This window comes from Muscardinus avellanarius (genome assembly GCF_963383645.1).
Source record: "Muscardinus avellanarius genome assembly, chromosome: 1".
NCBI classification, from domain to species: Eukaryota; Metazoa; Chordata; class Mammalia; order Rodentia; family Gliridae; genus Muscardinus; species Muscardinus avellanarius.
In genome coordinates this window covers 173,563,654-173,578,710 of record NC_137786.1, presented here as the reverse complement: position 1 = coordinate 173,578,710, position 15,057 = coordinate 173,563,654, and the positions used below count along the sequence as shown (strand labels likewise).

The window sequence follows — 15,057 nt, the reverse complement described above, 5'->3', positions numbered from 1 at the left end:
GCCCCTGGGTTCTATCCCTTGTAACACCCCATCCTGCCATGTGGATTTGTAATAGTAACAAGGAAACAGCTTCTCAGAGGACAATCATGGGTGAGATAGTTCTCTGAGCTCAGGACAGCACAGCGATTCGGGGGGCGGGACGGGGAGACCTAAGACACCTTCAAAGGAAAATGGGCCTCGTGGAAAGAGCCTTGAGCTCCCAAGCGGCCAGCCTGGGCTCAGGCTCTGGTAGTGACCAGGCGAGAGTCTTAGCCTTCTCGAAACCTTTCAGACTCATTGGAGCTGTACCATGTTTTGATTTGTTTCCCTGAGGCTTGTTCCTTCCAGAATAATACTGTCCCACAGCACACCTTTCCCTACTCTGAGGTTCTCTGCATCGGAGGTTTTAGAGGGGTTGGGGATCTGGCTCACTAGTGCAGCGCTTACTTACCATCAAGAGGGCCTGGGTCTGATGCCTAGCACCACACAAGAAAAAAGAAAAGAAACTGCACATACTATTTTATTTTTGAGAGGTGATACTGGGGATTGAACCAGGGACATTCTAACTCTGAGCTATACTCCCAGTTTTTTTATTTTTTGTTTTGAAACAGTGTCTTCCTAGACTGCTGAGACTGGTCTCAAACCTTGATTCTCCTTTCTCAGCCTCCCAAGTACTGGAACTATAGGCATTCAACACCACACATATTCTTTGGGTTTTGTTTTGTTTTGTCTCGTCACACTGGGGGATTGAACCCAAGGGCATTTTACCTCTGAGCTATAATTCTATCCCTAGTACTGGAATTACAAGTGTGTGCCACCACACCAGGCTTATGTAACTTTTTTGTACTTGTATTCTTCCGTTTTATTCCTACATATTATAAAGACACATGCACAATCTCCCTGTCCTTTTTCAAACTTATCCAGAGTCTATTCTGTTACTATGTAAACAGATCGTCTTGCTCTATATTTCACCACAAACCAGCCACTTGGTAGAGAAGGGGAGTTCCTTATCATTTTACATTTCAGGGGAATAAGCTGAAGTGTTCTTATACAAAGAGACAGTGACTGCCTGCCATAAAAACAAAAACAAGCCGGGCGTGGTGGCGCACGCTTGTAATCCCCGCGCTTGGGAGGCAGAGACAGGAGGATCGCGCAGGTTCGAAGCCAGCCGCGCGCGCTGGCTTAGGAGACCCTGTTTCCAAATAAAAAAGTATAAAAAATAGGTCTGGGAGTGTAGCCCGGAGGTAGAAGGGCTTCCAGGAACCCCAGTACCACCAAAAAAAAAAAAAAAAAAAAACAAAAACAAAGAGATGGTGACTTAGAATTTTTGGTAAAAAGCAGGAAAGTGTTTAATTTCTACAGAGAGTAATAATCACAACTAATTTATATGTTGAAAATGATCATTTTCATTTGAAGGTGAGGAAACAAACCAGAGAGTGACTTGCCCAAGGTCACAAAGCAAAGCAGTGGCAGAGAGGGAACAAGAAAGTCGCCTTCTGGTGTCCAGTCCAGGGCTCTCTCCATTAGACTTTATTCGATGACAAGGAATCCTGTTCCTAATACAATCAGCACAGGAAATGACTCCAAATGTACCCAGTTTGAGCTTATGAACTCTATGGAATCCTCAGTACACGTGATTCAAATGTGTGCTATCATTTCAAACTGCAGAACATGCTCAAGGGCAGGTCTGCTCTTCGGGAGCATATGACCGGCCATGCGGCCCACAGACTCTTACCTGTCCAGGCGGTGTGCGACAGGTACACTTGAGTGATGAGCCGGTGACGTCCTGGTCCAGGATTCCTGAAGTCTGCTGGCTTGGGGTGGATCATCTGAGCCTGACCATCCGGATATAAGACCTAAGAGGTGGCAGAAATTAAGAAAAAAGAAAAAAAAAAAAAGCGGCAGAAGATAGCTAGGAAAAATGGATGGTGGCACCTACTGTGAACCCCAAAACACAAGAAGAAAGATGAGATCAGCCTTTACAAAAGACTGCTCCCTAAGGGAAGAGCACTACAGGCATCTCTCTACCCTGCTCCTGCCCACAGCGGTATCCAGGCAACATTTCCCATGTTGCTCGAAACCCTCCCAAGCACTGCTCTCGGGCCCCTTAGCTGGGTCTTATATACATAATTTTATGTCAATGTCAACTTTCCTATTTGTCAGCTGAACTTCGAGGCTCAGAGTTTAACCTGCTCTAGCAGGTAAAGTTGCTCGGCAGGAGAGTTGTCTTTAAGCCCAACTCTTTTCTACAGATGCTCATCTCTTTTCCTTTCCCAGTTTCAACGTCTCAGGCAGAGATTACAGGGGTCTAAAGTCAACTGCTTCAATACACAGTCAGTCTAAAAGCTCCACTCAGCCCCACACCTGACACACCTGGACCTTCACCGTGCTCTGAGGATCCTGCACATGTTCAAGGGTTGCGTCCACATCCAAGGCCACCACCAGGCCAGATGTAAACCGCAGAGGGTTGTCTGACTCTCCTGCTGGCTCGATGATGGTGGCTGAGGCTTTGTGGATCTATAAGCAACAAGAAAATAAGATTCAAAAGCCAGGTCACGCTTGGGTAATGAACACGGCCCTTGCCCTTCGGTCTTCTTATCTAATGGGTGGGCATGTGGGAGGCAATCAGAGGAAGAGCCCCAGCCCAGCCGCTCCACTGATCAGAGACACTCACCAAGGAGAACAGTGTTCACGGACTTGACAAATACACAGACCCTGACCTGCTCTGGAAGGGGGAGGTGCAGGAAGGTGCTCTGCCGCAGCATGGTTTGTAGGATTTTGACCACTTCTGCAGGTTTGGACGTCATGAGTCGGGGCATAAGGTCAAGAAGTTTGTCCACAAAGCTGTCCTGCAAGTGGGGCAAATCAGCAAGGAAACACCTGGAGGAATGAAGAAAAGCAATTAACTATGCGTTCATAATTGACTACACGCTCATTCTCCACAGCCTGAGCCCCAGACACCTGCCAGGCCCTGAAGCAGGACGAGCTCAAGGTTCACTATTGACACAAACAGGTATCCAGAGAATTACGCCTTAGTGACAGGATCATCAGAAGAGCCTGTTATTGAATAACCACAGTGTAGCACGCATACACTTAACTGTTTCATGTGACCTTATTTAATCTTCCCAGTAATAATATGCACTGTTATAAATATTATTTTCTGCAGTGTGTGGTAGCGCATGTTTGTAATCCCAGTACTTAGGAGGCTGAGACAGGAGGATCACACAGATTTGAGACCAACCTTAGCACAACTTAGTGAGAAATAAAAATATATAAAATAGGGTTGAGAGTTGGTGTGTGGCTCAGAGGTAGAAAGCCCCTGGGAAAGAAAAACAAGTATAATTATTATTTTCCTCTTACATGTTGTTTAGTTAGTTTTTTTTGTTTGTTTGTTTTTTGTTTTAGGGTCTCACTAGGTTGCTGAAAGCCTCACCAAGTAGCTGAGGCTGGCTTCGAACCTGTGCGATCCTCCTGTCTCTGCCTCCCAAGCACTGGGATTACAAGTGTGGGCCAAGTGTGCGCCACCATGAATGGTGAAGCTCTAACTTTAAAGAAGTTTAAAGAAAGTAGCAAATTAGGGCACACTGCTACCAGATGATAGTTTGGCTACACAAGCTAAACCAAGTAACCAGTGACATCTGGTGACTGTTATTTGCTACCTTAACAGGATTTAATAAACCAGAGGCGTTAAGAAATACTTACCTCTGGAAAAAGTCCACTTCTTGTAAAAATTTTTCACACATCCCAAATAAAGGGTCAACTCTGTAGAAAAGAAATACAAAGTAAATAAGTAACTGGCTTGTGAAATCTGTGAACTGAGGAGTGAGGACCAGAAGTTTAGAAACGGAAGCAAACGTGAAGGAATGAGTGCAGTACACCACGACAATGATCTCAGAGAAAGAGGACTCATCTGCTGGGCCTCGGAAAACAGCTCAGGACCGTAAAACTCAATTACAAGCCGGGTGTGGTGACACACGCTTCTAACGCCAGTATATGGGAGGCTGGGACAGGAGATCACAGGTTCAAAGCCAGCCTTAGCAACTTAGTGAGGCCCTGTTTCAAAATTAGAAAAAGGGGCTGGAGGTGTAGCTCAGAGGTAGAATGCCCCCTGGGTTCAATCTGCAGTACCACATTAAAAAAAAAAAAAAAAAAAAAAAGACCAGCCTCAGCAACTTAGTGAGATCCTGTTTCAGATTAAAAGAATAAAGCTGGTTGTGGTGGCACACGCTTGTACCTGCAGTATTTGATTGAGAGGCTGAAACAGGAGGACGGTAGATTCCAGGACAGCCTCAGTAAGTAGCGATACTCATCAGCCTCGGAAGACCCTGTTTAATAAAACAGGTCTGGGGGTTGCGCATTCCCCAGGACCACACATACACACATGCACATATTAAAAAAAAACTAAAATTAAAAAAAGTAAAATCATAAAATAGGGCTTGGGGTGTGGCTTGGAGGTAGAGTGCCCCTGGGTTTCATTCCTGGTTACCACAAAAAATAAAGAAATAATAATTGGGTGCTTTTTTTGTTTGTTTATTGTGGTACTGGGGGCCTTCTACCTCCAGGAATACCCCTAGCCCTATTTAAAATTTTTTTTATTTAAATTAACTTAGTGAGAGCCTCACTAAGTTGCTGAGGTTAACTTCAACCTACCATCTTCTTGTCTCAGTCTCCTAAATACTGGGATTATAGGTGCATGCCACCACCCCCGGCTTTATTTATTTATTCATTCATTTGTGGTATCAGAGATAGAAGCTGGGGGCATTCTACCTCTGAACCACACCTCCAGCCCTTTTTAGTTTTGAAATAAGGTTTCACTAGGCTGCTGGGAGTCTAAGTTGTCAAGACTGGTCTTGGACTTGCAATCCTCAGCCTCCCAAGTATGAGATATAGGCATGTGCCGCCACGCCGGCCCCTAAGACTCAAATAAACCACTGCAATCCCTATTTGCCTCAGGAAAGATTCAAATCAAGTCAGTGCAGTGGCATATGCATGTAATCCTAGTACGTGGAAGGCTGAGATAGAAGGATTAGATTTGAGACCTGTGCGCAGTAACTTAGTGTGACTCTTTCAAATTAAAAAATAAAATAGGACTGGGGATATAGATCAGATGAAATATGCCCCTGGGCTCATTCCAAAAATCAAAGACTATCACAGGCCACACTTGGCACAGTACTTACTAAGGCTTCTGGCCAGGAACACAACTCAAGGCAATAATACAGCATGAAGCCCCACTTCTGAATTAATTTATTTATTTATTGCTGAACTATCACTGACCTATTTCCCCATTCAGTTTTTGTGTTTGTCTGAGTGTGGTAGTGGGGGTTGAACCCAGAGGCTTTCTACCACCAAGCTCCACTTCGGTCCTAATTTTTACTCTTTATTTTGAAATAGGGTCTCGGTAAGTTGCAAGAGACCTCACTTAGTAGCTGAGGTTGGCCACAAATCTGTGATCCTTCTATTTCAGCCGCCAAAGTCTGGGATTATAAGCATGCGCCACTGCACTCAGCTTCCACTTTTTTTTTTTTTTTGCGGGTATGGGGATCAAACCCAGGGCCATTCTACCTCCAAGCTACAACCCCAGCCCTAGTTTTTATTCTTTATTTTGAAACAGGGTCTCACTGAGTTGCAAGGGCCTCACTAGTAGCTGAGGCTGTCCATGAACCTCGATTCGCTGGTCTCGGCCTCCCAATGCTAGGATTCCAAGTGTGCGCCACCATGCTGGCTCTGATTTGTTTTTATGTATCTTTTTTTTATACTTTTCTTTGTGTATTACTGTCTCACATCATAGTGCAGTTCCCAGTGATAGTGACATCTGTGTATACAGCAAGTGGTGGGCTTTCTCCCTGCTCCCTCCCCTTCCCTTTCCAAGTTACTGAGATTGGCTCTGGTACTCTCACACGTGTATGTCAATGGAAGTGGCTGCTTCACCGATCCTCCCTCTGCACCCTACTCCATTCTCCACTGGGGTTTCTCCTCCACTGTCTTTTGTATCTTGACTGCTCCCCGGCTTCTGCACATGAGAGAAAACAAGACCCTTCACTTCCTGTGACTGGCTAATCTCACTGTAATTGTGTGTATATCCCATATACATATATATGTTTTATTGGTTATTTCTGGTGGTACTGGGGGATGAACCCAGGGGCATTCTATCTCTGAGCTACACGCCCGGCTCTATTATTATTATTATTATTATTATTATTATTATCATCATCATCAACAGGGTCTCACTAAGTTGTGAGGGCCTCACTAAATTGCTGAGGCTGGCTATGAACCTGCAGTTCTCCTGTCTCAGCCCCCCAAGTACTGGAATTACAAGCGTGTGCCACTATGTCCACCTATATCCCATACTTTCGTAATCCATTCATCTACTGATGGACACATAGGCTGGTTCCATAATTTGGCTATTGTGAATTGTGCTGCTATGAACATGGATACGCATATATTCGTATGATTTTCTAATTTTAGTCTTTTTGGAAAGATACCCAACAGTGGTATAGCTGGATATCTTTTATTTTGATACAGGGTTTCACAAAGTTTCCCAGGGTGGCCTTGAATATCCAATCCTCCTCCTGCCTTGCTCTCTCAAATCACTGAGATTACAGGTGTACAACACCACAGCTGGATTTTTTTTTTGGAGGGGGGTAATGGAGATTGAATCCAGTGGGTCTCTACCACTAAGTGATATTTCTAGCCCCCCCCCTTTTTTTTTCTATTTTGAGACAGGGACTTGTTAATTGTTTAGGTAGATAGTTTCAAACTTCTGGTCCTCTGGCTCAGTTTCTCAAATCATTAGGATTATAGGCATCCACTACCACACCTGGCTTTGTTTTGTACTGGGGAGTGAACCCAGTGGGTCTCTGCCACTAAGTAACACCACCAATTAAAATTTTTTTTTCTATTTTGATACATCTCTTTCCTCTCTCTCCCTGTCTTTCCCTCCCTCCTCCCTGCCTCCCCCCTCTTTCCCTTTCTTTCTTTCTTTCCTTCCTTTCTTTCTTTCGTAGGGCCCAGGGCAATTTTTATGCTTTATTTTGAAACAGGGTCACTGGGTTGCAAAGGGCCTCACTACGTAGTTGAGGCTATCTGAGAACCACGATCCTCCTGTCTCAGCCTCCTAAATGCTGGGATTACAAGCATGCACCATCACCCACCTTCCCCCCACTTCATCTCTTTTTTTTTTTTTTTTTTCCTATTTTGTCTTGCTAAATTGCCCAGATTGGTAGGCCTTAAACTTGTGATCCTCCTGTCTCAGTCTCCTGAGTCACTGGGATTCTTACCATTTTTTTTGGGGGGTGGGGGGTGGGGGTATGTGTCATACTGGAAACTGAATCCAGGGGCATTCTACCTCAGAGCTATATCCGCAGCCCTATTTTATTCTTTATTTTGAAACAGGGTCTCACTAAGTTGCAGAAGGCCTAAGTAGCTAAGGCTGGCCACATACCTGCGATCCTCCTGTCTCAGCCTCCCAAGTACTGGGATTTTTTTTTTTTTTCTTTCAGTACTGGGGATTGAACCCAAGGGCATTCTATCCCTGAGTTACACCCCCAGACCTATCTTTGTTTGTTTGTTTGTTTTGCAGTATTGGGGGTGAAATCCAGCAGCACCGTACCTCTGAGCTACACCCTCAGCCCTAGTTTTTAGTCTTTTTATTTTTGAAACAGGGTCTCACTGAATTGTGAAGGTCCTTGCTAAGTAGCTGAAGCTGTCCACGAACTGCGATCCTCCAGTCTCAGCCTCCTGAATGCTGGGATTACAAGTGTGCGTCACCATGCCCAGCTCAGACCTCTCTTTAATTCTTTATTTTGAAACAAGGTCTCACTAAGTTGTGGAGGAACTCAGTAAGTAGCTGAGGCTGGCTGGAAACCTGCAATTCTCCTGTTTCAGTCTCCCAAGTACTGGGATTACAAGCATGTGCCACTACGCCTGAGTGAGTCATTGGGATTAAAAGCTTGTACCATTAGCCGGGCGTGATGGCGCACGCTTGTAATCCCCATGCTTGGGAGGCTGACAGGAGGATCACACAGGTTCGAAGCCAGCCTCAGCTACTTAGTGAGGCTCTCAGCAACTTAGTGAGACCCTGTTTCCAAATAAATGAGAAAATAGGTCTGGGAGTATAGCCTGGAGGTAGAAAGCCTCTGGGTTCCACACCAGTGCCACAAAAAAAAAAAAAAAAAAAAAGCTTGTACTATCATGTCCAGTGAGCCCCACTTCTCTATAGGAGTCCTAGCAGCAGTCCCAGAGTTTTGATCTTGTAGCTCACAGCTTAGGTGCAAGGAGATGAGATCCACATCAGGCAGGACTGGAGACTTAGTTTAGAAGCCTCAAGCTCTGTACGTATTCATGTAGGTGTAGCTTTCAGGGCCCTCGCGTCAGATATGTCCAGTTAAAAGAATCACTGTACTCAATTAAACCCAAAGCTATAGTGTCTGCATCAGGAGGTTGTCACTCACTTATGCTTCCTTCTAGTCCACATGCAATTTACTTGGAGATCATTATTTCTATAGCACTATGGCCTACTAATAGAGTTAGCACTATCAGGATTCCTGGGAACTGACCTAGAAAGTTAATCAAAAATAAATTCTTATTCGAGAGAAGGACAGATTTTGTTACTAGTTTTCACATTGACTGTTTTATTCGTCTATTTTAGTTTCTTCAGTCTCATAGAGCATTTATTTCATGTCAGTAAGAATTCACTGTATACCTAAATAATCTAGGCAAGATGCTATTGCCAACATAATTCGCTGTTTTTATACATTTTTTTCTTTCCGTGTGCTACTGCTATTTACTCTCCGTTTTCTTTTTATTTCTTATATGTAGCTTCTGCATGAAAGTTCCCCTTTATTTTCATTAATATAATATTCATTGGAGAAGTAAAGTTCCAGTCAAAACAAAACAAATACTTCCCCGACAAAAAAACAGGAACCAGGCATGATGGTGCACACCTGCAATCCCTTGGGAGGCTGAGACCAGAGGGTCATAGGTCTCAGGTCAGTCTCTGCAATGCATCAAGACTCTCAGCAACCTAAGGAGACCCTGTTTCAAAATAACAAAAGCCTGGGTGTGTAGCTCGGAGGTAGAATGCTCCGTGTTCAATCCCCAGAATCGCACACACACAAAGTAAGAGAATGGCATCAAGGAGTGTGTGTGTGTGTCCTCTGCAGTACTGAGCACTGTCAGGGGCACTTTCCCATTGAACTTGATATATCTCCAGCCCTTTGTATTTTTTTCTGATTTTAAGCAGGGTCTTGCTGAGGTGCTGAGGCTCTCCGGTCATTGGGATTACTTGACTACTCCACCAAGCCCTGCTGGTATCAAGGTTCTTAACCTGGCTTAGTTTTTCTACTGAGATATAAGCTCCATGAGAACAGGGTCTTTGGATTCCTTACCATTTATTTCCTGAAGAAGCACCATTCAATAAATGTTTATTGAATGAATAAATAAATGGAAAATAGAAACCTACTCTACAAGCAACATTCATTTAAATTCCTTCCCCCCCAAAAAGGTATCGCCTGAAACTTTCCTAGTGACATAGTACCAGAATAAGGCTTTTTTTTTGGGGGGGGGGCAGTATTGGGGATGGAACCCAGGGCCATTCTACCTCTAAGCTACATTCTCAGCCCTATTTTTATTCTTTATTTTGAAACAGGGTCTCACTGGATTGCAAAGGACCTCACTAAGTAGCTGAGGCTGTCTTCAAACCATGATCCTCTTGTCTCAGCCTCCAGAATGCTGGGAATACGAGTGTGCACCACCAGCCCTGCTGGGGCTGAAATTTGATACTGAGATTAAGCCGCCAAAGATTGCCTGAAGTAAGAATGCTGGAAGGGAGAATTCCAGCCAAGCAGAGGCACAAAGGAAAGTAGCCTGGACAAGCAGTGACTTGGCTGGCTTACAAAGCACCAGCTCAGAAAGATTCCAAGCAGTAAAATAAAAAAGATTAGAGAACTCCACTAACCCCCAAAACAGAACAGGTAGCCTCATCTAAATGCTACACGAAGTAGGCCTCTACTACCCAGAATCCCCACTCTTCCCTTGACGTGAGGAAGGAAGGCAGTAAGTGAACTCACGAGGAGAAATCAAACTGACCTACAACACGGGGGAAGCTCCATTAACCACAGATTTCAATGAAAAGACTTTCATATTTAAATATGCAAAGAAAATAGAAAATTACTAAGTGTTGACAGGAAAATCAGTTGTAAAAGTGACCAAGCAGCCCTCACTAAGGTCAAGGCAAGAAAGCACAGAAAACATTAAAAAAACATTCTAGTAAACAACCCCAGGAAGAGTTAAAAGAAGATCTGAAAGGATATTGCATTGATAAAACAAGAAAAACTGCTATAAAAACAGTATAGAAAAAAGCACATTTGGAAATAAAATAATGAAATCAAACTCAATAGTCAATGAACAGTGAGATGAACAATGGTGAAAAGTGAAAAGATTAAAGAGCATGCTGAGAAATTTACTCAGAATGGATTAGAAAAACAAGAAATTACCAAAAATAAAAGTATAGAGAAAACAGATTCAGGATGTCCAATGTCCAGTATGAGAAACTGGAATGGATGGAAGAAGTAATATAACAGTGAAAGAAATAATTGTAGGGAAAAAAAAAGCACTGATGTTAAAACAGAACTGAAACCTCAAAGTCATACTGAGAATAAGTAACAATGTTGAAAGAAAACACATACCTAGACATTTGGGTGAAATTTATAAATTCTGAAGAGAAAAATAAAATTTTACAGCTTTAAGACAGGTAAAGTAAATCTTTCTACAAAGGAGAGAGAACGGGTGTGACAGCCGACATCCTGACTGTGCTATTAAAATACTAAAAGGCAACAAAGCCATGTTTTCAGAGGTGCAAAAGAATTCCATGTATGAGAGCAAAGGAAGAGTGGCTTCAGGAATGCAGCGTCAAAGTAGTATACTGTTTATATATAAAAAGTAATATTACTTATACTATGTATATAGAAAGTATGTGTTCCAGTCAAATAAAAAATAAATTAGAATCAGCCTTTTTGTGGGGGGGACTGAAGATAGAATACGGGGCATTCTATCTCTAAGGGATACCTTCAGTCCTTTTTCTTCTATTGAAACAGGGTCTCACTTGGTAACTGAGTCTCGCTACATTGCTAGGGTTAGTTTTTAGCCTGAGATTCTCCTGTCTCAGCCTTCCAAGTACTGGGATTACAGGACTATAAAGAATGAGGCTTATTTATTTATTTATTTATTTATTTATTTATTTATGCAGTGCTGGGGGCGGAACTTAGGGGCATTGTACTTCCTAGCTACACCACCAGTCCTATTTCTTACTCTTTTTATTTTTTGAAACAGGGTCTCACTGAGTTGTGAAGGGCCTCACTTAGTAGCTGAGGCTGTCTGCAAACCACGATCTTCCAGTCTCAGCCTCCTTAATGCTGGAATTAGAAGCATGTGCCACCATGGACTGCTAAAATAAGGCATTTTAAAATGGCAATCATGAAAACAAACAAACAATGATAGAAAAATGGAAATAAAATTATGAAGATTAAAAGCCAGGAATGAGCCAGGTGTGGTAAGGTGTGGTAGTGCATGCTTGAAATCTAGCATTTGGGAGGCTGAGACAGGAGGTTCATGGATAGCCTCAGCTACTTAGTGAGGCCCTTTGCAACTCAGTGAGACTGTGTTTCAATATAAAGAATAAAAATAGGGCTGGAGATGTAGCTCAATCAGCAGGCCACAGACTCTGAAAAGAACATCATAGTCTCTGGCCCTATGGAGTTTGAGCCTAGAGAGCACAGCAGCTTGCAGCCAATCAGAGACTCCTGTTCACCTGCACTAAGAACTATTTCTAATTCAAGAGGCTCAGGGAGATAAAGTCAAAAGTTTGATTATATAAGACAGACGGTAGAGTCAAATATATAACCCCACTATAGACCTTATTATAAAGAAATAACAATAGGACATAGGACTCAACAGAAATACAAACTTGAAAACCCAGAAAATATGAGAATGAAGAACAGCAAGGAAAACAAGGAAACAATAAACTCCCACAACTCAACAACAAGGAAGATCACCAATACTGATCTTTAAGAAATGACACAAGGATGATTCTGAATTTTGATCTTCAATATGATGAAAGGCCTCAAAGAAAGTGTACAGAAAATGAGAGCACTTATCAATAGAGAAAATGAGGCCCTAAAAAAAAAGAGGGTCTGAGATAAATAAAGAAGTAAATAAATAAAAGTCACAATAGAAACGACCTCTGGCAGCCTAGACCTCATGGAAAACTGAGTACCACTCTTGGAAGACAGTGCCTTCAAAATTGAAAACAGTCAACAATATAAGAATGACAATACATCAACAGGACCTGAAATCCAACAAATACTGAAAAATATGAAATATTCTAACTTATAGATAATAGAAATTTTAAAAGGTCTAGAAGAACAAACCAAAGATATCAGAAACCTCATCAGATAAATAATTTCAGAGAATTATCCCAAACATAGAAAAAGACTTGGGCATCCACAAACAGGAGACATTCAGAACATCATGAAAGACTTCCCCATGCCATATAATAATGAACATAACTAACATAGAGGCTAAAGAAAGAATCTTAAAAGCAGCAAGAACAAAATAGGTGACATTCAAGGGCAAAATTGAAAAAAAATCACTTTAGACTTCTCAACCCAAGTCATGAATGCCAGGAGGGGCCAGATCCTGGAAGAAAACAACTTCCAAAAAAAGACTACTATATCCAGCAAATATAGTATTTAAGACTGATAGAGAAATAAAAACATTCCATGAAATGCAGGAACTAAAGGAATTCATGACTACCAAACCAATGCTAGAGAAAATACTTAAAGAAATAAAACACAGAGCCAGTCAAGGTGGCACACACTTGTAATACCAGTACTTGGGAGGCTAAGATAGAAGGATCACATGTTCACAGCCAGCCTCAACTACTTAGTCCCTCTGCAACTCAGTGAGACCCTGTTTCAAAATAAAAAAGGATGGGTGCCAGGTGTGGTGACGCAGGCTTGTAAACCCAGTATTTGAGGGAGACTGGAGGATCGTGGTTCAGGTACAGCCTCAGCTACTTAGTGAGGCCCTTCACAACTCAGTGGAGACCCTGTTTCAAAAAATAAAAAGACTAAAAACTAGGGCTGGGTGTGTAGCTCATAGGTACAATGCCCTTGGGTTCCACCCCCAGTACCATAAAAAATAATAAGAAAAATAGGGCTTAGGGCATAGTTTGGAGGTAGAATGCCCCTGGGTTCCATCTTCAGTACAGAAAGAAAGAAAGAAAGAAAACACAAAGAAGAAAAAAACAAATACCAGAACCAGAAAAGGAATAGACTACATGGACAAATATGCAAAAAAGAAATAACACATCAAACAGAAAATGGAATTCAAAATGACAGGGAACAAAAATCATATCTCAATAATAGCACTGAATGTCATAGGTCTTAACTCCCCAATTAAAAAACACAGACTGGCAATGTGGATTAAAAAACACAAACTTAGCCAGGTGTGGTGGAACACTTATAATCCCAGTGCTTGGGAGTCTGAGATAGGAAGATAGCACAGGTTCAAAGCCAGCCTCAGCTACTAAGTGAGGCTTTCAGCAACTTAGTGAAATCTTGTTTCCAAATAGAGTATAAAATAGGTCTTGGAGTATAGCCCAGAGGTAGAAGAGCCCCTTGGTTCTTCCCTCAGTAACATACACCCCCCCAAAAAAAAAATAAAAAAATCTTCTGACTATATGCTGCTTGCAAGAAACTCACCTTACAGCTAAAGATATCCATATGCTAAAGGTGAAAGGATTGAAAAAGATATACCTCACGAATGAAGACTAAAAACAAGCTAGGGTCACAATGTTCACATTTGACAAAACAGACTTAAGCTAAAACATCAAAAGAGACAAAGTGGATCACTTCTTATTAATAAAAGAAATAATCCAACAAGAAGATATAAAGTTAATAAACATTTATGCCCAAATGTGGGTGTACCCATTTTTGTAAAATAAACTCTTCAGGACACGAGTTTTCAAACAAATACAATAATGTTGTGAGAATTCAACACACAACTCACACCACTGCATCAATCTTCCAGGCAAAGATAAGTAAAGACTCTGTAGACCTAAAGAATACTATAAATCAAATGGACCTAATAGACATATATAGGATATTTCAACCAACTACAGCTGAATACTCATTTTTCTCAGCTGCTCATGGAACCATCTCCAAAATAGACCACATCCAGGGCCACAAACCAAGTACCAGCAAACTGAAAAATGTAATATAATTCCTTGCATCTTCTCATATCACAAAAGAATGAAAGTAGAAATCAACAACAGGAAGACCAAAAGAAATTACATAAATACATGGAAAGTGAATGATATACACTTTTTCTTTTCTATATTTTATTCTTTATTTTGTTTTGTTTTGTTTTGTTTTTACGGATCTGGAGATGGAATCCAGGGACATTTGAACACAAGCTACACTTCCTGCCCTATTTTTTTTTTTATTCTTTAATTTGAAATAGTCTCACTGAATTGCAAAGGGCCTCGCTAAATGGCTGAGGCTGGCCATGAACCCGATCCCCCTGTCTCAGCCTCCCGAATTCTGGGATTACAAGTGTGCAAAGGGTGAACAAAACAAAACAAAAAATAACCAACATTGACAAACCCCTAGCCAATCTAACCAAAAGAAAATCAGCCCAAATCATTAAAATCAGAAACGAAAAGGGAGACATCACCAGACACAGTGTAGAAATCCAGCATATTGTCAGAAACTATTTCGAAAATTTATATTCCAATAAACTGGAAAACATGGAAGAAATCAACAGACTTCTAGACACATACAACCTACCTAAAATGAACCAAAAAGAAAACCTAAAATGACCACAGCAAGCAAAGCGATAGAAAAGTCTTCTACCAAAGTAAAGCTCGGGTTCAGATGGACTGAATTCTATGAAACATTAATAGAAGAACTCAACTTTTTTTTTTCACGTGGCATGTAAAGTTTTAATGGCACGGTTCTCCCGGGGATCAGGGCGAGGCACCGTGGGGCCCGTGCGCCTGTCCCAAAGAACTAAACTTAA

At 41.8% G+C, this 15,057-nt stretch overlaps 1 protein-coding gene across 3 annotated transcripts in view; it reads right to left on the bottom strand.

The window, feature by feature from the left end:
* INTS4 (integrator complex subunit 4) overlaps positions 1-15,057 on the bottom strand; it is a gene marked incomplete at both ends in the record, with an annotated part of 90,454 nt that overhangs the window by 1,157 nt on the left and 74,240 nt on the right. For all 3 annotated transcript variants that reach the window (XM_080695252.1, XM_080695254.1, XM_080695253.1), the window contains 4 exons: positions 1,715-1,835; positions 2,353-2,496; positions 2,700-2,859; positions 3,682-3,741. In XM_080695252.1, coding sequence (XP_080551378.1) covers positions 1,715-1,835; positions 2,353-2,496; positions 2,700-2,859; positions 3,682-3,741 — 485 coding nt within the window. The remainder of the gene's footprint in view (positions 1-1,714; positions 1,836-2,352; positions 2,497-2,699; positions 2,860-3,681; positions 3,742-15,057) is intronic.